Source organism: Scyliorhinus torazame, chromosome 6, assembly GCF_047496885.1.
Source record: "Scyliorhinus torazame isolate Kashiwa2021f chromosome 6, sScyTor2.1, whole genome shotgun sequence".
Classification (NCBI taxonomy): Eukaryota; Metazoa; Chordata; class Chondrichthyes; order Carcharhiniformes; family Scyliorhinidae; genus Scyliorhinus; species Scyliorhinus torazame.
In genome coordinates this window covers 44,748,249-44,774,647 of record NC_092712.1, presented here as the reverse complement: position 1 = coordinate 44,774,647, position 26,399 = coordinate 44,748,249, and the positions used below count along the sequence as shown (strand labels likewise).

Below are 26,399 nucleotides of genomic sequence, written 5' to 3'. Positions count from 1 at the left end.
TAGAGAGTAGGACAGGGGCAGATCAGAAGCATCACACCCACCACGTGGCTTAGAGCAGACTGGTTAGTTAGACTGAGTTACTAAAGCAAGATTAGCGGGAGAGTCGAACTCATAGAGAACTGTGCTAATGGTTCAATAAATGACATTGAACTTACTTCAAAGTCTGGAGTATCTTTTGGTCAAAGCTACATCGAGTTGCAACCTGTATTATCCCAGAGTACATAACACAACACACACAATGCAGAAGAAGGTTATTCAGCCCATTATTGCTGTGCTGACTCTTTGAGCTAGCCCCTCCCCCTTGCTCTTTCTCCTACAAATTGAATTAGATTTAGATCAGCGAGCAAGGGTTGTGAAGCTGCGGAACTCATTTCCAGAGTTGATGACCGAGGCAGAAACTGAGCCAACATTTGAGAGGAGAATTGGACGGGGGGATGAAGGAATGTGGAAGCCGGATGGGTGGACAAGATTCTGATTGTTTGTTTATATTGGGAATAAGCAATGGCGGTGTTAAATATATTTTTTAAATTCTTTCATTGGATATGAGCATCACTGGCAAGGCCAACATTTGTTGCCCATCCCTAATTTTCCTAGAATTGAGTGGCTTGCTGGGGCATTTCACAGGGCAGGTTAAGAGTCAACCATAGAGGGCAGCATGGTGGCGCAGTGGTTGGCACTGCCACCTCACGGCGCCAAGGTCCCAGGTTTGATCCCAGCGCTGATCCCAGCTCTGGGTCACTGTCCATGTAGAGTTTGCACATGAAATGAAATGAAAAATGAAATGAAAATGAAAATCGCTTATTGTCACAAGTAGGCTTCAATGAAGTTACTGTGAAAAGCCCCTAGTCGCCACATTCCGGCACCTGTTCGGGGAAGCTGTTACGGGAATTGAACCGTGCTGCTGGCCTGCCTTGGTCTGCTTTCAAAGCCAGCGATTTAGCCCTGTGCTAAACAGCCCCTGCTGAACAGACATTCTCCCCATGTCTGCGTGGGTTTCGTCCCCACAACCCAAAGATGTGCAGGATAGGTGGATTGGCCACGCTAAATTGTCCCTTAATTGGAAAAAATGAATTGGGTGATCTATAAAAACACATTTTTAAAAAGAGTCAACCATATTATGTGGGTCTGGAGTCACATATCGGCCAACCAGATGGGGATGGCAGATTTCTTTTTCACACAAAAAAATGAGTGAACCAGATGGTTTATTGCAACAATCAATGATAGTTTTGTGGCCACCATCACCGAGATTAGCTTTTAATTCCTGATTTTATAAATTGAATTTGAACTCTACCAGCTGCCATGGTGGCATCTGGACCCGTGTCCCCAGAGGATAAACCTGAGCCTTTGGAATAACTGGTTGAGTGGCATTCCTACTATTCCATTGTCTCCTCAGGTTCCCCTGTAATTTCTGTACAAACTGTGGGCTTTTTCACTGGCGAGTACCACTTGTAGATTTTGTTCTTTGGAACTGAATTTTAACGGCCGGCATGTTTTAAGTGCCAGTACTCTGCCTCTCTCAGTTACAGCAGTTTTTGCTGCTTGCTGGTAACGTCCGCATGCGCTATATTTGACAGCTAAATTCTAATTTCCAACAGCCCCTGTGAGTCTGCTGACTGCATGGGCAGCCACGACATTAACTGGGTGGAAAGTTCCTTTCCTCTTCGGAAGAATGAGAGGAGCAGGGGGTAGATCGGGAGAAACTGTTCCCGCTCGGAAAAGGATCAAGAACGAGAAGGTGCAGATTTAAAGCGATTTTCAAAAGAAGCAAAGATCGTCTTCACACAGCGCCCGACTGGAATGCTCTGCCTGGCAGTGTGGTGGGGGCTGTTTCCACTGAGGCATTCAAGAGGGCATTAGATGATTACTGGGGTAACAGCAATGTACAGGGAAAAGGCAGAGGAGTGGCACTAAGTCATGATGCTCGATTAGAGATCCAGTGCAGACATGATGGGCCGAATGGCCTCCTGCTGTGCTGTAACAATTTTGTGATCTGAGCAGTCACTTTAACACGGGCTCCTGAATTTAAATTAAAATGTCAGGAGGTGAAACAAACTAACTGGGCACTGGTAAAAAGTCTTCAAACTTTAACATTTTATAATATAGAACATAGAAAATACAGCACAGAACAGGCCCTTCGGCCCACGATGTTGTGCCGAACTTTTGTCCTAGATTAAGAACAAATTAATGTACACCCCATATGATCTTATATTTGTGTATTTGTCTAAATTTGCCTCTTTCCAGCACCGTAACATTGCTCACCACTGTCTCAGCTCATCGGCTACTGAAACCCTCATTCGTGCCTTTGTTATCTCTCGACCAGGGTTTTTCAAAGTGCGGTTCGCGACCTGTGGGTGGGTCGTGGGGGCGTGTCGAGAGGGTCGCTGAACAGTCGGTCGCATTATTCCCGCAGTGATCCCGATAGTGGGAGAAGCCAGCTACTGGCTTTTAAATTGAGAATGGCAGCCGCTGCCGCCTTTTAAATGAAAAGAAATTAGGCTGAGTGCAGTCTTCAGGTGAGAAGCAGCAACAGTGAGCAGGTCGCGAGCCCTGCATGTACACCTGACATCAAGCGCCCTCCATGATTTTAGCGCCAGATCACAGAGCAGAGCTGTTTCCATTTTCTAGCTGCTGTCAAGAGGACTGTGCAGATGGATAATTTCCTTAAAAGTAAGAGACGGCCAGAGACTCAAATAGGCAGTGTACTGGAAAGGATCTCACAACAGAATCTGCTGGAGAGAGCTGTTCAGGAAATGAAATGAAATGAAAATGAAATGAAAATCGCTTATTGTCACAAGTAGGCTTCAAATGAAGTTACTGTGAAAAGCCCCTAGTCGCCACATTCCGGCGCCTGTTCGGGGAGGCTGGTACGGGAATTGAACCATGCTGCTGGCCTGCCTTGGTCTGCTTTAAAAGCCAGCGATTTATCCCTGAGCTAAACCAGGAGAGCCCAGAGCAGTGCTGGTGTTAGCTTTGGACCTCTGGTTAACAGCCTGTAAAGAAGAAACTTAACTCAGAAATTAGGCAGTATAAAGATGATTTCTTTATCAATTATGCCAATGCAAATAAGGATGCAAAGCCCATGTGTGTTATATGCAGGAAAGTACTGGCAAATGAGAGAAGTTTCAGATTTTGAAAGAGAAGTGGTGGGTGAAAAATTCCTTTTGAGGTTGAGACCCCAGAGTCCGTTATTAACTTTGAGCTGATTTCAAATTAAAAGACTGCGCTGCTGTACCTGACCTGTGACATCACATTAACAACATGCCCAAATCCCATGCGGGCTGTCAGCATTCTGGTGTAGCGCCCACAATGCCCACCCCACCCCAGACAGCTGTCTGAAAGCCATGTAATGGCTGCTTGGCCATTAATAGAGTTGAGGCAGAGAGCTGCTGGTCAATCCAGTAGAAGCAGCACCACCGGGAACAGGGGCTACTGCCGGTACTCAGTGAGAGGAGGCATGCTGTGGTGGACCCAGGATTGAGGTCGCGTCTGGGGTTTCATCGGGGCCAAGCTGGCAGAGCCTGACTAGGGATATGGGGGACTGGGTGGGAGGGTTTTGGGGGGGGGGGGAGGAGCAGGGTTATACCTTGGAGGATACCCTCAGGTGGGCCCAGGGGAACATTACAGAGGAATCCCACCTGCCCAACACCAGTGTTCGCAGGAAAGGTCTAGGTGCATGGCATGGGCTTCTCCCACCTGCCCTATAAATTCCAGTTGTGGCAGGACGAGTGAGTATTATTTGCCCACTGAAGGGCCTGAATTGGCCCATTCGCGAGCGGACAGGTGGTGGGCACTCTATGTGTCCCCCACCTTCAATGAAATGAAATGAAAATCGCTTATTGTCACGAGTAGGCTTCAATGAAGTTACTGTGAAGTTACACATTCCGGCGCCTGTTCGGGGAGGCTGGTACGGGAAACCCATTGGTATTTGAGGGCAAAAGTACAGGAGTGCCTGGGGAAGGTGATATTCCTCTGATGTGACTGGCACATGGATCAGCGGACGAGGAGTGCCACGAGAAAGAAAGTGTTGTTTGAACAGGAGAGTTTGCGTGGTGCAGCACAGGGAAAGAGGGCAAGGGGGCTGTGCTGCCTGCTCAGTGGTCAATGGAGCATTTGGTGAAGTTCCGAAATGATATGTTTCGACAGCAGAGTAAGGTGGCGGAACCATTGAGGTCTGGGATCGAGCGAGTGGAGCCGTGGCTGGAGTCCCAGGGCCTGGCGATCCAGAAAGTGGAGGAGGCGGTGGGGGAGCATGAGAAGCAGTTGGCCTTGTTGGCGGCGGAGGTGAGAGTGAGGCGAGAGAGACAGAAAAAGCTGAAGGAGAAGGTGGAAGATTTGGAGAATCGCTCCAGGAGACAAAACCTCAGGATTGTCGGGATGGTTGAAGATGCGGAGGCCGCAGTGTATATGGCAAGGATGTTGGAGAAGTTGATGGGGGCCTTTGTTCAGCCCCTGGAGGTGGACAGGGCGCTGAGGAGGAGGCCCCAGGCAGGCGAGCCATGGTGGTGCGGTTGCACCGCTTTCTGGACAAGGAGAAGACCCTTCGATGGGCGAGGCAGACCAGGAAATGTACCTGGGAAGGGAACGAGCTGTGGGTGTATCAGGGCTTAGGTGCGGAGCTGGTGAAGAGGAGGGCCGGGTTTAACCGGATTAAGGCTGCCCTCTTTAAAAAGGGGGTGAAGTTTGGGGTACTGTCCCCAGGCCGCCTGTGGGTGACTTTCCTGAAGCGAGAGTGGATTTTCGACACGCCAGAGGAGCCGATGGAATTTATGAGGGACAGTGAACTGGGAGGAGTGTGAGGACATTGAACCTTGGAGGAGTTTTTGGGGTGTTTGGTTAAGTGTTTGGTGGTGGGTTTTTCGGGGCAGGTTTTGACGGAACAACGATGGTGAGTGTGCCTTTTGTTACTCTTGAGGGTTAAATGGTCGGGTTGGTTGGGAGGGAGGGGAATTGGAGGTAAGTAGGATGATTGAAGGCCTTTGGGGCCAAAATGCTAGCTGGGCGGGCTAGTTAACGGGAGTGGAGCGGAGGGTTGCCAGGAGGAAGGTGTGGGGGAGGGGGACAGAGTTGGGGGTTACTTGGAGCTAAATGATATGGGTGAGGTGACCGCCGCTCGGCTGTGGGAGGCACTCAAGGCGGTGGTTAGTGGGGGGTTTATCAATTCGGACGCATAGGGAAGAAATGGAGTGGATGGAGAGGCCAAGGCTGGTGGATGAGATTTTGCGGGAGGACAAGAAGGCGCTTGGAGGCGCTGGAGGCAGGCTGTTGAAGGAAAGGCAGAGACTCCAGATGGAGTTTGGTCTCGTGTTTATCGGGAAGGCAGTGGGGCAGTTACAGAGGGCCTGAGGGGCAGTGTACGAGTACGGAGAGAAGGTGAGCAGGATGTTGGCCCATCAGTTGAGAAAGCAAGAGGCGGCGAGGGAGATTGACAGAGTGAGGGATGATACGGGCAAGGTGGTGATGGATTTGGAGGGGGTGACTGGCATGTTGGAGGCATTTTATAAAAGTCATACGGCGGTGGGGGTGACTGGAGTTTCCCAAAGTAGAGGAGGGGCTGGTTCAGGGACTGGGGGCCCCAATTGGGTTGAGGGAGGTGATGGAGAGTATGGGGGCGATGCAGGCAGGGTTGGCACCGGGGCCGGACTGGTTCCCAGTAGAGGTCGATAAAAAGTTTTGGGCAAACCTGGGGCCGCTGCTGGTGAGGGCGAATAATGAAGCAACGGAGAGAGGGGGGGAACTCCCAGCTACATTGTCACAGGTTTGTATCTCCCTGATATTAAAGAAGGATAAGGATCTGGAGCAGTGTGGGTCGTATCTCCCGATATCACTACTGAGCGTAGACACAAAGCTGTTGGCAAAAGTGTTGACCTCGAGAATTTAGGACTGCGTCCCGGGGGTGATAGGCAAGATCAAATGTGTTTTTTTTAATTGGAGGCAGTTGTCGGCGAACGTGAGGAGGCTGCTCAATGTAACCATGATGCCTTCGGAGGGGCAGGAGGTGAAGGTAGTGGTGACCATGGGCGCGGAGAGGGCGTTCGATCGGGTGGAGTGGGTGTATCTGCTGGAGGTGCTGGGGTCGTTCAGGTTCAGGCAGGGATTTGTGGACTGGGTTCGGCTGCTGCATTAGGCGACGATCGTGAGCATGCGGACAGGCCGAGTGAGTTCAGGGTACTTCGGGCTGCATCGTGGGACGAGGCAAGGGTGCCTGCTTTCCCCGCTGCTCTTCGCCTTGGTGATAGAGCCGCTGGCAATGACGCTTAGAGCATCAAGGGACGAGAGAGGAATTGAGCAGGGGGGCGTCGAGCACAGGGTCTCATTCAATGCGGACAACCTACTTCTGTATATTTCGGACCTGTTGAGCAGTATCGGAGACATCAAGGGGACCCTGGAGGAATTTGGCCCGTTCTCGGGATACAAGTTGAATATGGGGAAAAGCGAGGTGGTCCCGATTGAGGCTAGAGGGAACTAAAGGAGGTTAGGGGAGTTGCTGTTTTGGGTGGTGGGGGTGGGTTTTAGATATTTGGGTATCCAGGTGGGGTGGAGCTGGGCGCAGTTGCACGAGCTGAACTTGGCTCAGTTGGCGGAGCAGATAAAAGCGGGTTGTAAGAGGTGGGATGTGCTGCCGTTGTCACTGGCAGGGTGAGTGCAGACAGTAAAAATAACGCTGCTGCCAAGGTTTCTCTTTGTCTTTCAGAACCTCCCAATCTTCGTCCCCAAGTTATTTTTTAAGAAGATCAATGCGCTGATCTCTGGATTTGTGTGGACGGGGAGGACCCCGCGGGTTAGGAGGGCTTTCTTGGAGCAGGGGCGAGGGGGGCGCTGGCTCTGCCGAATATGATGAATTACTACTGGCCGGCGAATATCACCATAGTTAGCAAGTGGGCCGTAGGGGAGGGGTCAGCAACGGATGGAGGCGGCATCGTCTTCGGGAACATGTTATTGATTTCTTGAAGAAGGTTTGAGACGTCAGCAAGGGGTGTGGGGGGGTAAGGGGGTTAAAATGGGGAAGGCGGGATGTGAGAACGGCATCAGGGGAGTGGGGGGGTGTTGGTTGTTTATTGAGTTAGTTGGCTGTTCTTCTGATTCTGTTTTTATATATATATATCTTTATATATGAAAATTGAATTAAAATATATATTTTTTAAATGGTGCCCAGATCTGCGAGTCATCTTCCTGCAAAGGCAAGCTCAGCCTTAAGCGGGCGTTCCTCACCGAGGCCAGGAACCAACGGCAATGTTCTGTTGAATAGCAGGGTCTTCAGTGCCGACAAAGAACTTGTTCAACGCATCCAAACCGGATTCGGTTTTCTTCCGGTTGAATTGTGCCCGAGAGAAGCTGGTGTTCTTCCTCTTTTGACAGAGACGGTTAAAGGGAGTTTTAATAGAGGTGTTCAAAATTACGAGGGGTTTTGATAAAATAGATAGGAGAAATTATTTCCAGTTCGAGAAGGGTAATCGGAGGATTACCCTCTGACAATTGGCCATGAAGAGCAGAGTCAAGGTGAGAAGAATTTTTCTTCCTAGGAGACCTCCGGTGGCGGCATGTAGGAGGAAGTCGCACATTGGAGGGCTCCCGCTTGAGACTTGATTCTTTGGAATTTGGTGCCAGGTCTCAGGGGCAATTTTTGGTTAAATAAGTGCAGGAAGACACAAGGTAGAAAGATGACTAAAACCCAAAGGAAATGGCCGTGAAGAAGGGAGCTAATGAAGGTTCGCCATCGAGTGGAAGGGTCGGCTCAGGAACTGGAAGGAAGGCGGAAGCTGGGTGGCCGGGTGAGGCCGCACTGCTCACGGCAGAAAAGATGACCGAGGCGATGGCAGTGGAACTTGAAAAACAGTTCACAAAACACATGGAGGTGATGAGGAAGGAGATGGTGGCGGTATTGAAGGTGCTGGTGGAGGTGGCGATTGCCCCGGTGAGGGCGGTCGTATCAAGAGCATCGGCCGAGGTGCGGGAGCAAGGTGAGACACTGAAGGAAGTGGAAGAGGCATTGTCGCAGCACAGTGATCAACTCACCACGATGGGTAAGGAGTGCGGAAGGTGATAGACTCCAACAAGGGCCTGCGAGCCACAATGGAGGACCTGGAAAACAGATCCAGGCGGCAGAGTCTGAGGATCGTGGGTCTGCCCGAAGGGGTGGAGGGCCCGAGGCCGAGGGAGTATTTTGCCAAGATGTTGGCGGAGCTGTTGGGGGAGGGGGAAGATCCCTCTCGGCACGAACTGGATCGGGTTCATAGGTCATGGAGGACTATACCAAAGGTAAATGAGCCGACAAGAGTGGTGATTGTTTGTTTCTGTAGGTACCGCGTGAAGGAAAAGATGCTGTGCTGGGCAAAGCAGAAGCAGGAGGTGCAGTGGGCTGGAGCTGGTATACGTATATACCAGGACTTTACTGTGGAGTTGGCGAGGAGGCGGGCGGCCTTTGGTCGAGTGAAGATGGCACTGTATAACAGAAAGGTGTGGTGCGGCATAGTGTACCCAGCTAAGTTGAGGGTGACCTACAAATCCAAAGACTTTTATTTTGAGACGGTGGCGGAGGTGTTTGCGAAGGCAGAAGGACTGGGGCAGAATTGAGAAATGGGCCTGAGGATTGGTCTTGTACTGAGGGTAGGGGGTTTGGAGGAGTGTATGTAGCTTTATTTTTTCACTGCATGTTATATGTACTAAATGAGTCGACGTTGTCTATTTGGACAAGGTAAGAGTTGGGAATTTCTTTTGCAATGCTGGTTCTTTGGGGTTTGTGTGTTTACACTGGAGTTGTGTGTTGAAGGGGATTTCTTTGTTTTCCTGGGACCGGGCAGGGGGGAGGGGATTGGAGGGAAGTGAGGCCGGGGCAGGGGCCTCCACACTGGCTGGTTTAAGCCGACCAGTGAATGGGAGTGAGGTGGGGGGAGGGGTTGCGGCCATCAGAGCCTGGTAGAACAGGTTTCGATGAGCCTAGTCAGGGTGAAAAGTAGGGGGAAGGGACCGATACTGGGTGAGGTGTTTTTGAGAGGAAGTGGAGGAGAGGGGGTGTGGGGGGTGTTTACAATTCATGGGTGTCATTCATTGTACACTTTGGGGGATTGGATGGCCCTGAATATTAGTGGGGGGGGGAGGTTGGGGGGGGGGGGGGTGGACTATATATATTAATGGTGACTATCGTCGTGTTGTTCACCCTGGGTGCAATTAACTGAACAGGTATACACCAAACGTAGGCGTTGGTTCAATATGAGGTTTATTGAACTCGAGTAACGAAACACACAACTGCCTGTGGGTTAACTCTCTACTACCCTAAGTAACTAAAGCTAACTATCTAGACCAGGCTAGCTCTGATCCATGTGTTGGAGGTGTTGAATGGTTTGTACACCCTGACTGTCACTACAGCTATCACCAGTGGAAAGAGGCAGAGTGCTGATGCCTCGTGTGTTTTATAGGTGGAAGCCCCCCTCTGGTGTCCTGTCTTGTGATTGGTCGTGTTCTGTTCTGTATATTGACTGGCCCACCTGGGTGTCAGTCACTGCCTGCTTTTACCTCATGATGTGCATTGGTGCATATTATGACAACTATGGCCGATTCCTGATTCCTTTTATTAAATTTGATATTTATGTTGTCATGTGGGCTCTTGTTTGGGGGTTGGTGGGAGGATGGGATCGTTGTTGTTAAGAAGGGGATTGACATTCTATTTGTTACCGTTTATTGTAAATTTTGAAGAAAATGTGAAACATTTTTTTAAAAAAGAATTTTTCTTCCTCAGCAAGTTGTACGACCTGGAATGAACTGGCTGAAAAGGTGGTGGAAATGCAGATCTAATAGTGGGTGTGATTTAACGGCTGTGTTATACTTGGCGCGGACCGGGGCAAGCCGTTTAGATCGTGGGAGGGGCCCAAATCGGGATCCACACCAGGCACCGAACGGTTTCGGATCTAACCAGCTCCAGCTCACTCCAGTTGGCGTGATTCGGATCCGTCCAGGCATGGCGAGAAACCAATAATCAGCAATAATCTCCATATCGTTAACAGGAAGGAACCCCTATCTAACTGCCACCCGCTATTTAATGATCTCCCAGAGGTCCCCAGCCGGGCACCATTCAGTGTTGGTCCACACAAACATAGACCAGGTGGCATGGCACTCGGGGAGTCTCCCCGGTCATTGGAAACCCTTGGGTGGCCAAGGACAGTGCAGGGTGATCCCCTGGCCCCATGGAAAGTGGACACCTAGGCAGTGCCAAGTTGGCACTGTCAAGGGTCAGGGTCTGAGGGTGGCCATGCCCATGAAAGGAGGGTGGAAGGGGGTATGAAGGGTGGGGGGGGGGGGTATGCAGGGTAGGTATGAAAGGGCCTCTGAAAGGTCAGGGGCTGAAAGGTGTAGGTCCTGAAAGTGGGGGGAGTGCAAAACAGGGCTTGGGAAGACATGAAAAGGGGAGGCACTCAGGGACCCCATAGCAGGGTGTCCTCAATTGGGATACTGCCCATATGTGGAGGGGGTGTCATTGCCCACAGGGGTGGGCACCCTCCAAGCAGACTTGGAAATCTGGGCACCCTTTCAAATTGGCGGCCCGATCCCCGAGCAGCTGGTCTGGCCAGCGGGTTCAGCTCCCCAGTGATGAAAAGTGTGGGTTAGCCCGGAGAAGAACTCCCCAGGGCCCAGAAAAGTGACTAAGTGTGGTTAGTAGCGGTGGGGAACTAGCTGACAGAGAAGGCAGAGAACTCCCAGAAAAACCTGCCACAAATAACATTTCTATTAGATTGTGCCAGGGAATTTGCATAAATTGGAGAAAGAAGAGCAGGGTGGCACTAAGTGTTGAACTCTTTTCAAAGGCAAATGCAGTGGGTTCTGTCCTGTATGATTCATTTCCCTTATTCTGTCATGGGCAGTGGGTGTCACTGGGTGCATTTGTTGAACTGAGTGGCTTGCTAGCCATTTCAGAGGGCAATTAAGAGTCGGCCATATTGCTGTGGGTCTCGAGTAAAGCGGACCAGGTGAGGAAGGCAGATTTTTCCTTCCCTGAGTGGCATTAGTGAACCAGATGGGTCCCCTCAACAGTATTCAGCATGGCCAACCCACCTAACCTGCATAGCTTTGGACTGAACAAAGACATGCATTTATGTAGCACCTTGTGTAGTCCCCAGGATTCAATCAAGCAGCCTCCAAATATCACACATCGCTGACTTGGAACTAAATCACTGTTGCTTCATCGTAGCTGGGTCAAAATCTTGGAGCTGGCTTCCTAACAGCACAGTGGGTGTAACTAGACCACATGGACTGCAGCGGTTGAATAAGACAACTCACCACCGTCTTCCCAAGGGCACTTAGGGACTGGCACCAACTCAGCTCCTAAATCACTCCGTTGGATCAGCAATTCACAGGGGCTTTCCACAGTAACTTCATTGAAGCCTACTTGTGACAATAAGCGATTATTATTATTATTATTATTATTATTATTATCATAACTCGAGGGATTCTTTTCTCTGTGAAAGGCAGCATAAAAATACAAGTTTTGTTGTTTGTTCAATTTGCACTTATTTAAACTGGCAAAGCTTGACATTTATTTATTTTTTAAACAGCAAGAAAATATGTGCTTTTGTCAGAGTCAGACAGAGATTTACCATCAGATTGAGAGTACAATATTCAGTTTACAGCCACTTGAGCAATCATGCTCACGTGATCACACAAAACTGCTCACAGAGCCAATGCAGCTGTAACGTACAGTAAGGCCGGGGATCTGTTGAGCTTTTGTATGTTTTATTGCACCTTCAGGGCAGGGGTCCTGGAGATGTCTGCCCAAAGAGCAATGTGTAAGTAAAAGATTTTACTGGTTCTGCCTTGATCATTGTTAGCAGGATAGTTGCGTCTGTGACATCTGTGGGCATCAAACAGATTTATACTGTGCAAGAAACTCAAGGTTTGCTCCAGCTATCTGATAGTAATTTAAGTTGTCTTTGTACTGATCTAAGCTACAGCTACTGGCTCATTCAATTGACCAGGATTTACTGAAGCTGGCAGGCTCTCTTTAAGGTTACAACTGGCTGAATGAGCACCTGTGCTTAAGGTGCTGGTAGCTCCAGCAAAAGGCTTGGAGGGATGGGGGTGTATCAGGGGCTATTGTGTAAAAATGCTTCATACCATGCCTTGATTTTAACATTATTCTTGATTTCAAATCCCTTCATGGCCTCACCCGTTTTATATCTCGATAACTTCCCCCAACCTTACTACCGCCTCAGATCTCTGCCCTCCTCCAATTCTGCCCTTAAGACCCTCCTCGATTTTCATCAGTGAACGATTGGTGGACATAAGCCCTGTTTATTTGTGAAATCTCTCCCTAAGCCTCTATCCCCTTCTACCTCTCCCTTCCCTCTTTAAGAAGCTCTTTGAAACCTTCCTGTTGTTTTTGAATACAAATTTAGAGTGCCCAATTAAGGGGCAACTTAGCGTTGCCAATCCACCTAACCTGCACATCTTTCGGTTGTGGGGGTGAGAACAACGCAAACACGGGGAGAATGTGCAAACTCCACACGGACAGTGAGCCGGGGCAGGGGCCGAACACGGGTCTTCACACCACAGACAACAGTGTTAACCACTGTGCCACCATGCAGCCCCGATCACCTACTGTAATAATACCCTTATCTGATTTTCTTTCCTGATAAGTATTTTGGGATTTCTCATTACAATGGCAGTTATTGTTCAGTTGTTGCATTCTTATCCCTATGTCAAGAAGATTATGGGTTCACATTATGTATTAATGATTTGGACGAGGGAACTAAATATATCATCTCCAAATTTGCAGATGATACAAAGTTGGGTGGGAGGGTGAACTGTGAGGAGGATGCAGAGATGTTTCAGCGGGATTTGGAGAGGCTGGGGAAGTGGGCACATGCATGGCAGATCAGTATAAATGTGAGATTATCTGCTTCGGGAGCACAAATAGGAAGGCAGATTATTATTTGACTGGGTGTAAATTGAGAGGTGGATACTCAGCGAGACCTTGGTGTCCTCGTGCATCAGTCGCTGAAAGTAGGCGCTCAGGTACAGCAGGCAGTAAAGAAGGCAAATGGTATGTTGGCCTTCATAGCGAGAGGATTTGAGTACAGGAATAGAGATGTTTTACTGCAATTGGACAGGGCATTGGTGAGGCCACACCTGGGGTATTGTGGGCAGTTTTGGTGTCCTTATCTGAGGAAGGATGTTCTTGCTATGGAGGGAGCGAATGTTTACCAGTCTTATTCCTGGGTTGGTGGGACTGTCAGATGAGGAGAGACTAAGTTAGTTAGGATTATGTTTATTGGAGTTCAGAAGAGTGAGAGGGGATCTCATAGAAATGTACAAAATTCTAACAGGATTAGACAGGGAGATTCAGAAAGAATGTTCCTGATTTTGGAGTCCAGAACTAGGATCTTTTAGGACTGAGATGAGAAGAAATTTCTTCACCCAGAGAGTGGTGAATCTGTGGAATTCGCTACCACAGAAAGTAGTTGACGCCAAAATATTGTGTAATTTCTTTCTTTTTTAAAATAATTTTTATTAAAGGTTTTCATAAAATATCAATAACAAAATGTGAAAGAAAAAAGAACCCAACAGGGTTAAGTACAAAACACAATCTAAAAAAGCAACCCCCCAAACCCCTCCCCCCTGTACCTAAATAATAAATTAACATTAACACCCCGACTTAACACAACAGGTGTATACACCCCCTCAGACCCTTCCAGTGTAAATAACATAACCAAAAATAAAGTAACCCCCCCACCCCCCGAGCTGCTGCTGCCATTGACCAATGTCTATCGTTCTGCCAGAAAGTCTAAGAACGGTTGCCACCGCCTAAAGAACCCTTGTACCGACCCTCTCAAGGCGAATTTCACCCTCTCCAATTTAATGAACCCTGCCATATCGCTGATCCAGGATTCCACGCTTGGGGGTCTCGCATCTTTCCACTGAAGGAGAATCCTTCGCCGGGCTACCAGGGACGCAAAGGCCAGAATTCCGGCCTCTTTCGCCTCCTGCACTCCCGGCTCCTCTGCCACCCCAAATACTGCGAGCCCCCAGCCCGGTCTGACCCTGGATCCTACCACCCTCGACACCGTCCTCGCTACGCCCTTCCAAAATTCCTCCAGCGCTGGGCATGCCCAGAACATATGGGTGTCATTTGCTGGGCTCCCTGGGCACCTAACACACCTGTGCTCACCCCCAAAGAACCGGCTCATCCTTGTCCCGGTCATGTGTGCCCTGTGCAGCACCTTAAACTGTATGAGGCTGAGCCTCGCGTACGAAGAGAAATAATTCACCCTCCCTAGGGCATCTGCCCACATCCCCTCTTCGATCTCCTCTCCCAACTCCTCCTCCCACTTACCTTTCAACTCCACCACCGAGGCCTCCTCCTCCTCCTGCATCACCTGGTAAATTTCCGAGATCTTCCCCACTCCCCCGAGAGCACCCTGTCCTGTACTGTGTGTGGCAGTAGATGCGGGAATTCCACCACCTGCCGTCTGGCAAACGCCCTTACCTGTAAGTACCTGAAGGTGTTCCCCGGGGGGAGCCCGTACTTCTTCTCCAGCTCACCCAAGCTCGCGAACTTCCCGTCCACAAACAGGTCCCCCAACTTTCGTATGCCTGCCCTGTGCCACCCCGAAAACCCTCCACCTGTTCTTCCTGGGGCAAACCGGTGGTTCCCCCGTAATGGGGTCCACGCCGAGGCCCCAACTTCCCCCCTATGCCGCCTCCACTGCCCCCAAATTTTGAGGGCCGCCACCACCACGGGGCTCGTGGTATACCTCCTTGGAGGGAGCGGCAGCGGCGCCGTTGCCAGCGCCCCCAGACTCGTACCCACACAGGACGCCGTCTCCAGCCTCTTCCATGCAGCCCCCTCCATCACCCACTTGCACATCATCGTCGCATTGGCTGCCCAGTAGTACCCACAGAGGTTGGGCAGTGCCAGCCCCCCCCTATCTCTACTCCGCTCCAGGAACACCCTTCTCACCCTCGGAGTTCCTCGCGCCCACACAAACCCCATTATACTCCTGTTAACCCGCCTGAAAAAAGCCTTCGGGAAATACACGGGGAGGCACTGGAACAGGAACAAAAACCTTGGGAGCACCGTCATTTTGATTGACTGCACCCTACCCGCCAGGGACAGCGGCAACGCGTCCCAACTCTTGAACTCCTCCTCCATTTGCTCCACCAGCCTTGTAAAGTTAAGCCTATGCAGGGCTCCCCAGCTCCTGGCCACCTGGACCCCCAAATATCTGAAGCTGCTCTCCGCCCTTTTTAGTGGGAGCTCGCCAATCCCCCTCTCCTGGTCCCCTAGCTGAACTACGAACAGCTCGCTCTTCCCCATATTGAGCTTGTACCCCGAAAAGTCCCCGAATTTCCTAAGGATCCTCATTGCCTCTGGCATTCCTCCCACCGGGTCCGCCACATACAGCAGCAGGTCGTCCGCATAAAGCGACACCCTATGCTCCTCCCCACCCCGCACCAACCCCCTCCAGTTCCTCAACTCTCTCAGTGCCATAGACAGGGGTTCAATCGCCAGTGCGAAGAGCAGGGGGGACAGGGGACACCCCTGTCTCGTCCCTCGGTGCAACCGAAAGTATTCGGACCTCCTCCTATTTGTGGCCACACTCGCCATTGGGACCTCATACAACAGCCTAACCCACCTGACAAACCCCTCCCAAACCCGAACCTCTTCAGCACCTCCCACAGGTACCCCCACTCTACCCTATCAAAGGCTTTCTCTGTGTCCATCGCCACCACTATCTCCGCCTCCCCCTCCCTCGCCGGCATCATGATAACGTTCAAAAGCCTCCGCACATCCGCATTCAATTGTCTCCCCTTCACAAACTCCGTCTGGTCTTCATGGATGATCTGCGGCACACAATCCTCAATCCTCGTGACTAAGACCTTCGCCAGCACCTTGACATCTACATTTAGCAAGGAAATCGGTCTGTAAGACCCACATTGCAGGGGATCCATGTCCCGCTTCAGGATCAAGGAGATCAGTGCCCTGGACATCGTCGGGGGTAAAGCCCCCCGCTCCCTTGCCTCATTAAAGGTCCTAACTAACAGCGGGCCCAACAGGTCCATTTATTTTTTATAGAACTCGACCGGGAAACCATCCGGCCCCGGTGCCTTCCCCGCCTGCATGCTTCCTATTCCTTTGATCAGCTCCTCCAGCCCAATCGGGGCCCCCAGTCCCGCCACCAGTCCCTCTTCCACCTTTGGAAACCTCAATTGGTCCAGGAAACGACCCATCCCTCCCTCCTCCCGTGGGGGCTCAGATCGGTACAATTCCTCGTAGAAGTCCCTGAAGACCCCATTGATGCCAACCCCACTCCGCACCACGCTCCCTCCCCTGTCCTTAACTCCCCCGATCTCCCTAGCTGCGTCCCGCTTCCGAAGCTGATGCGCCAGCATCCGGCTTGCCTTTTCCCCATACTCGTAGACCGCCCCCTGGGCCTTCCTCCACTGCACCTCCACCTTCCTGGTGGTCACCAGGTCGAATTCAGCCTGGAGGCTGCGCCTCTTCCTCAACAATCCTTCCTCAGGCTCTTCCGCATACCTCCTGTCTACCCTCACCATCTCCCCCACCAGCCTCTCCCTCTCCCCCCCGCTCCCTCCGCTCCTTGTGAGCCCTAATGGAGATCAGGTCTCCCCTCACCACTGCCTTCAGTGCCTCCCATACCATCCCCACTCGGACCTCCCCGTTGTCGTTGGTCTCCAAGTACCTCTCTATACTTCCTCGGACCCGCTCGCTCACCTCCTCGTCCGCCAACAGCCCCATCTCCAAGCGCCACAGCGGGCGCTGGTCCCTCTCCTCCCCCATCTCCAAGTCCACCCAATGCGGGGCGTGGTCCGAAATGGCTATTGCCGAATACTTAGTATCCTCTACTGTCGCTATCAGCGCCCTACTCAAAATGAAAAAGTCGATTCGAGAATAAGCCTTATGGACATGTGAGAAGAATGAAAATTCCCTCGCCCCCGGCCTTGCAAATCTCCAAAGGTCCACCCCTCCCATTTGGTCCATAAATCCCCTCAACACTCTAGCCGCCGCTGGCTTCCTACCCGTCCTAGACCTGGAGCGATCCAGTGCCGGATCCAACACCGTGTTAAAGTCTCCCCCATTATCAGGCCCCCCACTTCCAAGTCTGGGATCCGACCCAACATACGCCGCATAAACCCCGCATCGTCCCAGTTCGGAGCATACACATTGACCAGTACCACCCTCTCTCCCTGCAACTTACCACTTACCATTATGTACCTACCGCCATTATCTGCCACAATGCTCGACGCCTCGAATGACACCTTCGTTCCCACCAAGATCGCCACCCCTCGATTTTTGGCATCTAGCCCCGAGTGAAACACCTGACCTACCCACCCTTTCCTCAGTCTTACCTGGTCTGCCACCTTCAGGCGTGTCTCCTGGAGCATAATCACATCCACCTTGAGCCCCTTCAGGTGCGCGAACGTGCGAGCCCGCTTAACCGGCCCATTCAGTCTCCTTACATTCCAGGTTATCAGCCGGATCAGGGGGCTACACGCCCCCCTCCCCCGCTGACTAGCCATGACCCCTCCTCAGCCAGCCACACGCCCGCACCCCACACCCGGCCCGTTCCCCACAGCGGCATACCCCGTCTCGGACCCCCCCCCCCCCACTCGCTCCAGCTCCTCCTTGACCTTAGCAGCAGCAACTCGGAAAAAAGCCCGCGCTCTCCACCTACCAGGCCCCGCCACCAACCAACCCATCCCATCCACCCTCCCCAACCCGAAAGAGAAAAACACAGAGAAAAAGAAACCCAAAACAATGCAAAGGCCCCCCCCCGGAACCAAAAATAGGCATACATATCCACCGCAGTCCCCAATCGCCCATCCCGACCCTCAGCTTCTCAGCCTGAACAAAGGCCCACGCCTCCTCCGGAGACTCAAAATAATGGTGCCGGTCCTTGTAGGGAACCCACAGTCGCGCCGGCTGCAACATGCCAAACTTCACCCCCTTCCTGTGCAGCACTGCCTTCGCTCGATTGTACCCGGCCCTCCTCTTCGCCACCTCCGCACTCCAGTCCTGGTATATTCGAACCTCTGCGTTCTCCCACCTGCTGCTCCTCTCCTTCTTGGCCCACCTGAGCACACACTCCCGATCGACGAACCGATGGAACCGCACCAGCACTGCCCACGAAGGCTCGTTGGCCTTGGGCCTCCTCGCCAACACTCTATGGGCCCCTTCCAGCTCCAGGGGCCCCTGGAAGGACCCCGCCCCCATCAGCGAGTTCAACACGGTGACCACATAGGCCCCCACGTCCGGCCCCTCCAGCCCCTCCGGGAGGCCCAGAATCCGCAGATTCTTCCGCCTCGACCGATTCTCCTTCTCCTCGAACCGCTCCTGCCATCTCTTGGAGCGCCTCGTGCGCTTCCACCTTTACCGCCAGGCCTAAGATCTCGTCCTCATTGTCAGAGATCTTTTGTCGAGCCTCTCGGATCGCCACCCCTTGGGCCGTCTGTGGTAAGCAGCTTATCAATAGAAGCCTCCATCGGCTCTAGCAGGTCCGTTTTAATCTCTCTGAGGCAGCGCTGGATACCCTCCTGTTGCTCCTCCGCCCACTGCCTCCATGCTGCCTGGTCTCCGCCCACCGCCATTTTGTCCTTCTTCCCTCCCTTCTTCTGGTTCACCACCACCCTTTTTGTCGCCCCGCTCCTAATTACAGCCATATACTGACGGGGAGCTATTATTAACTCCTTCGCACACGGGGAAATGTCGAAAAAGTGCCCTTTGGGGCCCTGAAAAGGGCCCAAAAGTCCGTTTTTGCGGGAGCCGCCAAATGTGCGACTTAGCTTCGCATAGCCGCAACTGGAAGTCTCGAGAGGGAATCCTTTTGGCAGTGTTCGCTTCACCAATCTGCCCAAAAAGTCTGTGGAAACTCCTGAAAAGGGTCTGAGAGTCCGTTCCAGACGGGAGCTGCCGAATGCGCGACCTACTCCTCTATGGCCGCCACCGGAAGCCTCGTCCCCGCTTCTTCAATGGCCTTGGTAGATCTTTTCATAGTTGTTCCCTCTGCTGCTAGAATTCACCTTTAATACAGGCCCTCAAGTCAGCTTGCAGCTTTAGGCTTGCCCTTCCCCCGCCTCTCTGCCCTGCAGTTACAGCCAAATCCTTTACTGTTTCTGCCGGGTCTGGTAACCAAGAGACATACCATTCCTGGGGGACACTGTCAGGGGAATGTTGCAGTCTTCTTCCCACATCGGGAAATGTCAAACAAATGCTGTGGGGGCCCTGTAAAGAGCCCAAAAGTCTGTTCCAAGTGGGAGCTACCGAATATGCGACCTAGCTCTGCATAGCCGCACCCGGAAGTCAATATTGTGTAATTTCAAGAAGAAATTAGTTGCTGCTCTTTGGGCTAAAGGCACCAAGAGATATGGGGGGAAAGGCAGGATCAGGGTATTGAACTTGATGATCAGTCATGATCATAATGAATGGTGGCGCAGGCTTGAAGGGCCGAATGGCCTCCTCCTGCTTCTATTTTCTATGTTTCAAGTTGCACTCCAGCAACTTGAGCACAAAACTCAAAGCCGACAAAGGTGAGTGTAAAAGATCCCATGGCAGTATTAGAAGAACAGCAGGGGAGCTATTCCCGGTGTCCTGACCATCAGCACCACTACAAATGGTGCTGTAGTGACCTCCACTGAGTATAGTGTTCAATTCTGGTCGCCACACTACCAGAAGGATGTGGAGGCTTTAGAGAGGGTGCAGAAGAGATTTACCAGAATGTTGCCTGGTATGGAGGGCATAAGCTATGAGGAGCGATTGAATAAACTCGGTTTGTTCTCACTGGAACGAAGGAGGTTGAGGGGCGACCTGATAGAGGTATACAAAATTATGAGGGGCATAGACAGAGTGGATAGTCAGAGGCTTTTCCCCAGGGTAGAGGGGTCAATTACTAGGGGGCATAGGTTTAAGGTGAGAGGGGCAAAGTTTAGAGTAGATGTACGAGGCAAGTTTTTTACGCAGAGGGTAGTGGGTGCCTGGAACTCACTACCGGAGGAGGTAGTGGAGGCAGGGACGATAGGGACATTTAAGGGGCATCTTGACAAATATATGAATAGGATGGGAATAGAAGGATACGGACCCAGGAAGTGTAGAAGATTGTAGTTTAGTCGGGCAGTATGGTCGGCACGGGCTTGGAGGGCCGAAGGGCCTGTTCCTGTGCTGTACATTTCTTTGTTCTTTGTTCTTTGTTAAATGAGTAAGACTGTCTGGTCATTATCACACTGCTCTGTGGAAGTTTGATATTCTCAAATTGGCTGCCACAGTACAGCAGTGACTACACTTCAAAAGCACTTCATTCGTTGTAAAATCCTGCCTTTGTGAAAGGCGCCATATAAATGCAAGCCTTTCTTTTTGAAAAGAGCTCGATAAATGTGAGTTATTGTTGCTTAATTGCAGTTCCTCAGCCTGTAAACTAATTCGGTTTTAGATTTCAAATGCGTGTTTGACCACTTTGGTCAATGATTTACCACTGGAGCACTCAACTGCAGTAAATATTTAATTATTAAAGATACGGCAGTGTCAATGGCACCTTGGTCATAAAATACAGTCATTGAGAGTTTGGAGTAGAGTATCAGTTGAGTTTTGATGCAGGCAGTACACTGTTGGAGGGGTTGAGGGTGCAGTTTTCCTGCCTTACCCTTGTCTCGGCTCTACTTAAACAGAGCTTAACCGGTCGTACTATCCCATTGCAAAATCTACTCGTTTTGATTTGAAGTTGCTCAATGGATCACATTTAACAGAAAAACATATAAAATATTTTGCTTCACAAAAGATAAAGGATATGGGCCGGGATTCTCCGATCCCACGCCGGGTCGGGGAATCGGCAGGAGGGGGGGGGCCCCGAGAAACGCCCCACGCCGCTCCGACGCCGGCCCGCCGATTCTCTGGCGCCGTTTCTCCGGCGCCCGTGGGGTGGCCGCCGCGCTGGTCAGGGGCCGTTGAAAGCGCGCCCACCCCCAGCAATTCTCCGCCCCTCGACGGGCCAAGTGCCCGCCGGGTTCGGCCGAGTCCCACCGGCGTAGGTTACGCATGGTCCTACCCAGCGGGACCTCGGAGTTCTGGCTGCGGGGGCCATCCTGTTGGGGGGGGGGATCCGACTCTGGGGGGGGGGGGGCCTCCACGGTGGCCTGGCCCGCGATCGGGGCCTACCGATCACGGGCGGGCAAATTCCGTGGGGGGCCTATGTTCCTCCGCACCGGGCCCCTGTAGGGCTCCGCCATATTCCCCGGGGGCCGGCGCGGAGACGGGAACCAACACGCATGCACGGACTCGCGCTGGCTGTGGCGCGCATGCACGGACTCGCGCTGGCTGTGGCGCGCATGCACGGACTCGCGCTGGCAGTGGCGCGCATGCACGGACTCGCGCTGGCCGTGGCGCGCATGCACGGACTCGCGCTGGCTGTGGCGCGCATGCACGGACTCGCGCTGGCAGTGGCGTGCATGCACGGACTCGCGCTGGCCGCGGCGCGCATGCGCGAGTGCCAGAGCAGCGGACACCACTCCAGCGCCATACTAGCCCCCTAGGAAGGGTAATACCTGGGCTTGGAGGCCCGTTGACGCCGGAGTGGCTCGCCCCGCTTTTGACCCCGTCAAAACCTGGCCGCAGGATCGGAAAATCCCGGCCATTATCTGCAATTGAAAGTTGATATTGGGAGGGCCAAGTAGCAGCTTAATATGAATTCTCTGCTTCTTCAAATGGAAATCAAGAAAAAATAAACCTCCAGTGTTGATCTATTCAAATTAATTCTAGCTGCTGGATCATTCTGAGGAAAGGGATGCAATGAGTTTGATGCAAAAGAAAAACACTGTGTCTATTATTTATAAAGATTAATTTGTTGCCTCACGTCGCCGAGGACCCGGGTTCGATCCCGGCCCTGGGTCTCTGTCCGTGTGGAGTTTGCACATTCTCCCCGCATCTGCGTGGGTCTCATCCCCACAACCCAAAGGTCTGCAGGGTAGGTGGATTGGCCACATTAAATTGCCCCTTCATTGGAAAAATTACAACAGAAAGGATTCAATTGTTGGGGAGTGTGTGAGGAGTGGGAGCTGTTTTAGGATGAAGTAGGATTGCTTCTCTTGGTGTTTCATCTGCTAGAAAACTAGCTCTTCCCACAATGCTGAGGAACAAAAAGATTATGTACAACTTGCTACAGGTTTGCTTTTATTTTTGTTCAACTTTGAGATGTTCTTTTCACAGCTTCTGTGTCATCTGTTTTGTAGTCTCCGTTCATTCCGCAGAGCCAATTCTCTGCCCAAAGGACTTTTCTTTTGTATCTGCAACTTTGCTTATTCGCTCTTGAATATGGCTCTCTGCACGTGTTCCCTGTAGCTCATGTAGTAATGCATTTGAATGTGCATTATAGCTTTGTAAACGGTGACGGTAGATTGAATTGTGTCCCCAGTAGGGCATTAAAAACGATAAACCTTGTAAAGTGCTTCCTTGAAAGGTGATCATTATCCTCTCCTGTGTTGAATTGCTGTTCAGGGTAATTTCCGATATAGGTTGCTATTTATCATAAAATAATGACTGTCACTAAGAGTGATTGTGCAGCAGGCTTTAAAGTGTAACTGTCATCATAAAATAAAACAATTTTGGAAACCTTATGACTCGGGAAGGAGTGAAACCAACAAAATCCTTGGCTGGGGCTCTTTTCACTCGTAAGACATGCGTTTTTTAAAACAATGCAGGGATTTCATAGGATAGAACAGAGTATATTTCCAGTTGTGGGAGGGATCAGAAGGTCGGGGTCATAAATACAAGGCGGTCACTCAATAGGGGTATCAGGAGAAATTTCTTGGCCCAGAGAGTGGTTAGAGTAAACACCAGCATAGGCCAGTTGGGCCGAATGGCCTGTTTCTGCATTGTAACTCCATGAAGTGATGGGCTATTACCGTCCCAGGGTGTGAAGAAGTGCAGTAATGGGCTGGATTCTTCCAACAAGATCGCCATGGGCCAGACGCAGACAATGGAAAAGTCCGAGGATCTCGGGCGGGATTCTCTGGTCGCCGGGCCGTGGCCGGAGAATCTCGCCCAATGGGATTTACTTTCTTTTTGTAAATCGCTAAATTGCATCTCAATTTGTGTTACTTGTGGGGGGGGAAAAGAAACTTTTTTTTTTAACAATAATTTCCTTCTGCAGTTGTTGTACTAATTCTGTTCTCTTCCTTCCCTCTCCTTAGCGTCGGGACTCTCTACTCCCTCCACACCAGTACAATCCACCAAGTCAGCCTTCCCCCTGGAATCCTACAAACAGGAACCGGAGCGCTTGGATGCTCGGTCCCGTTCCTACTCTTCACCGCCAGACACAGGGCAGCGATTCACTCTTCCAGTGGCCCCACCCCCACCTGTTGTGGCAGCCAAAGCACTGGTATCCCAGGCCCGCTCCAATGCTACCTCGAAACCTGTAAGTATGTCATAACTGGCTTTGTGGCTTTTTGAGCTACTTTACAGCAGACTCAAATGAACAAAGCCCACACGTGTTGAAGGCGGGTATTTAGAATTTTAACCATAGCAGTAGTAATGTGTTCCCCTGAGTGCGTGGCAGTGAGTGAGTGAGTGGGTGAGTGGGTGGGTGGGTGAGTGAGTGAGAGTCTGGTGGTGAGTGTCTTAATCGGACAGTTAGTCAGCTGTAAGTTAGTCAGTGTGTTGGTGTAAGTGAGCGGCAGTGAATCTGTGAGTGAGAGTGTGTGAGAATGTAAGTGTGAGTGTGTATGTGAGTATGTATTGGTAAGTGAGTGTGTAGGTATGTGTAAGTGTGTCTACTCGATGGCACATTGGTTATGGCTGAGCTGTAAGTGAAGTAACATGAGTCTTGTCATTTACACAATCGGGGAGTTCTGCCAGTGCCTTCAAGATCCTATTCCAGACGACAAAACCAACTCTGCGGACACAAGGATTGCTGTTGGGAATTCCTTTCCAATGGAAGGTTCCTTCTGTTGATCCTCCCCAGGAAGGCAGAGATCACTCAGGGCGGTGATATCAATTGGGAGTCCTGATAGCTCACGTGATATGGTTGCACTTTTTCTTTCCAGATGGCACATGAGTGTTTTAACATTCCAAGTTACAAAATCTAAGATAATCTTTCCTTGACCACAAATACGAGGTGTACGAGGTGGTTGAGTGTGAGAGAGGTGCGCCGGCAGAGTCTCTCAGCGTAGTCTGTGTTGTAGGTCGACTTGAGTGGGTTTGTGATCTGTAGCCCTTTCGGGATCTTGTCTGCTTTCTTGCATCTTTGTAGAAACTTAATGTCAGTGTCTATATGCGCGATCTTCCTGGAGATCCTCTCCACTTTGAGCCGGCAATTTGCAGTGTCAATGGTAGCCGTGATGTGGAGATGCCGGCATTGGACTGGAGTGAGCACAGTACGAAGTCTTACAACACCAGGTTAAAGCCCAACAGGTTTGTTTCGGTGTCACTAGCTTTCAGAGCGCTGCTCCTTCCTCAGGTGAATGAAGAGGTCTGTTCCAGAAACAAATATATAGACAAATTCAAAGCTGCCAGACAATGCTTGGAATGTGAGCATTAGCAGGTGATTAAATCTTTACAGATCCAGAGATGGGGTAACCTCAGGTTACCTTCAGGACGCGCAACAACGCAGAATCGCCGAGCAGAAACTTATAGCCAAGTTCCGCACACATGAGTGCGGCCTTAACCTGGACCTGGGATTCATGTCGCATTACATTCATCCCCCACCATCTGGCCTGCGAAATCCTACCAACTGTCCTGGCTTGACACAATTCACACCTCTTTAACCTGGGGTTACCCCCATCTCTGGATCTGTAAAGATTTAATCACCTGCTAATGCTCGCATTCCAAGCATTGTCTGGCAGCTTTGAATTTGTCTATATATGTGTTTCTGGAACATACCTCTTCATTCACCTGAGGAAGGAGCAGCGCTCCGAAAGCTAGTGACATCGAAACAAACCTGTTGGACTTTAACCTGGTGTTGTAAGACTTTGTACTGTGCTCACCCCAGTCCAACGCCGGCACCTCCACATCTTGACCACAAAGCCACCAGAAAGTTGGACAGACTATTTTCAGGGCACCTTTTCTAGCTCCCTCCACGTTTGGGGTGAGCAGAGGGTATCGTGGGGAGGACTGTTCAGTCACAGATGCTGCTCTCCACCCCCCTCCCGAGAGCTTAATTTTTCCTAACAAAGTCGATAAACAGCTGCCACCTCCGGGCGAACCCGAGCATCGATCCCCTCAGGTCAAACTTGACCTTCTCAAGCCTGAGAAAACCAGCCATGTCACTAACCTGCACCCCTGCCTTCAGGGGTTCCGAGACCCTCCATGTTAACAAGATCTGCCAAAGACACTTCTGTCCCAGCACAGGTGCCCATCTATCTTCGTGCATCCGACACCTTTGTGCAGAATCTTGACCAGGGACCCGCAGGTTCACAGCCATGTCCTCGTCACTAATTCTCCATCGCCACAGAACTTGGCAACTGGGCACTGGTAGAAGCCTGCACGTGACTTTGTTTAAGACATAGAATTTACAGTGCAGAAGGAGGCCATTCGGCCCATCGAGTCTGCACCGGCTCTTGGAAAGAGCACCCTACCCAAGGTCAACACCTCCACCCGATCCCCATAACCCAGTAACCTCACCCAACACGAAGGGTAATTTTGGACACTAAGGGCAATTTACCATGGCCAACCCACCTAACCTGCACATCTTTGGACTGTGGGAGGAAACCGGAGCACCCGGAGGAAACCCACGCACACACAGGGAGGATGTGCAGACTCCGCACAGACAGAGACCCAAGCTGGAATCGAACCTGGGACCCTGGAGCTGTGAAGCAATTGTGCTATCCACAATGCTACCGTGCTGCCCTTAACATGGGGACCTTGCGGATTTGCCATTGTCCACATTATCTTAGAATCATAGAACCCCTACAGTGTAAGAAGGCCAATTGAGTCTGCATCGGCCTTGGAAAGAGCACCCTACCTAAGCCCACGCCTCCACCCTAGACCCATAACCCAGTAATCCCACCTAACCTTTTTGGATACTAAGGGGCAATTTAGCATGGCAAATCCACCTAACTGCCACATCTTTGGACTGTGGGGGGGAAACCCACACAGACACGGGGAGAAAGTGCAAACTCGACACAGACAGTCACCCGAGGCTGGAATTTAACCCTGGACCCATGGAGGCAGCAGTGCTAACCACTGTGCCACCATGCCACCCTGGCAGGTGAATGGTCAGATTCTGGTGACATGTCGAAGCACGGTGACTGGCACTACCTTGATTCTACACCTTTGCAGCCAATGAGACGCACAATCTTCCTGCATTGCATCTGGCACTCCTCGCAAACCTGCTACCCTGAGTAGCCCTACTAAGCAACAGAACTTGGAGCAAACTGGGGAGATGTAGCAGATGACCCTCACTGTCAGC

At 51.2% G+C, this 26,399-nt stretch overlaps 1 protein-coding gene across 5 annotated transcripts in view; it reads left to right on the top strand.

Moving 5' to 3' along the window:
• LOC140424773 (5'-AMP-activated protein kinase subunit gamma-2-like) overlaps positions 1–26,399 on the top strand; it is a 584,455-nt gene that overhangs the window by 376,572 nt on the left and 181,484 nt on the right. For 4 of the 5 annotated variants that reach the window (XM_072508165.1, XM_072508164.1, XM_072508167.1 and 1 more), the window contains one exon: positions 23,185–23,408. In XM_072508165.1, the coding sequence (XP_072364266.1) occupies positions 23,185–23,408 (224 nt within the window). Of the gene's footprint in view, positions 1–11,688; positions 11,775–23,184; positions 23,409–26,399 lie in introns of those variants that run through there. The other variant, XM_072508169.1, reaches the window with a different exon arrangement.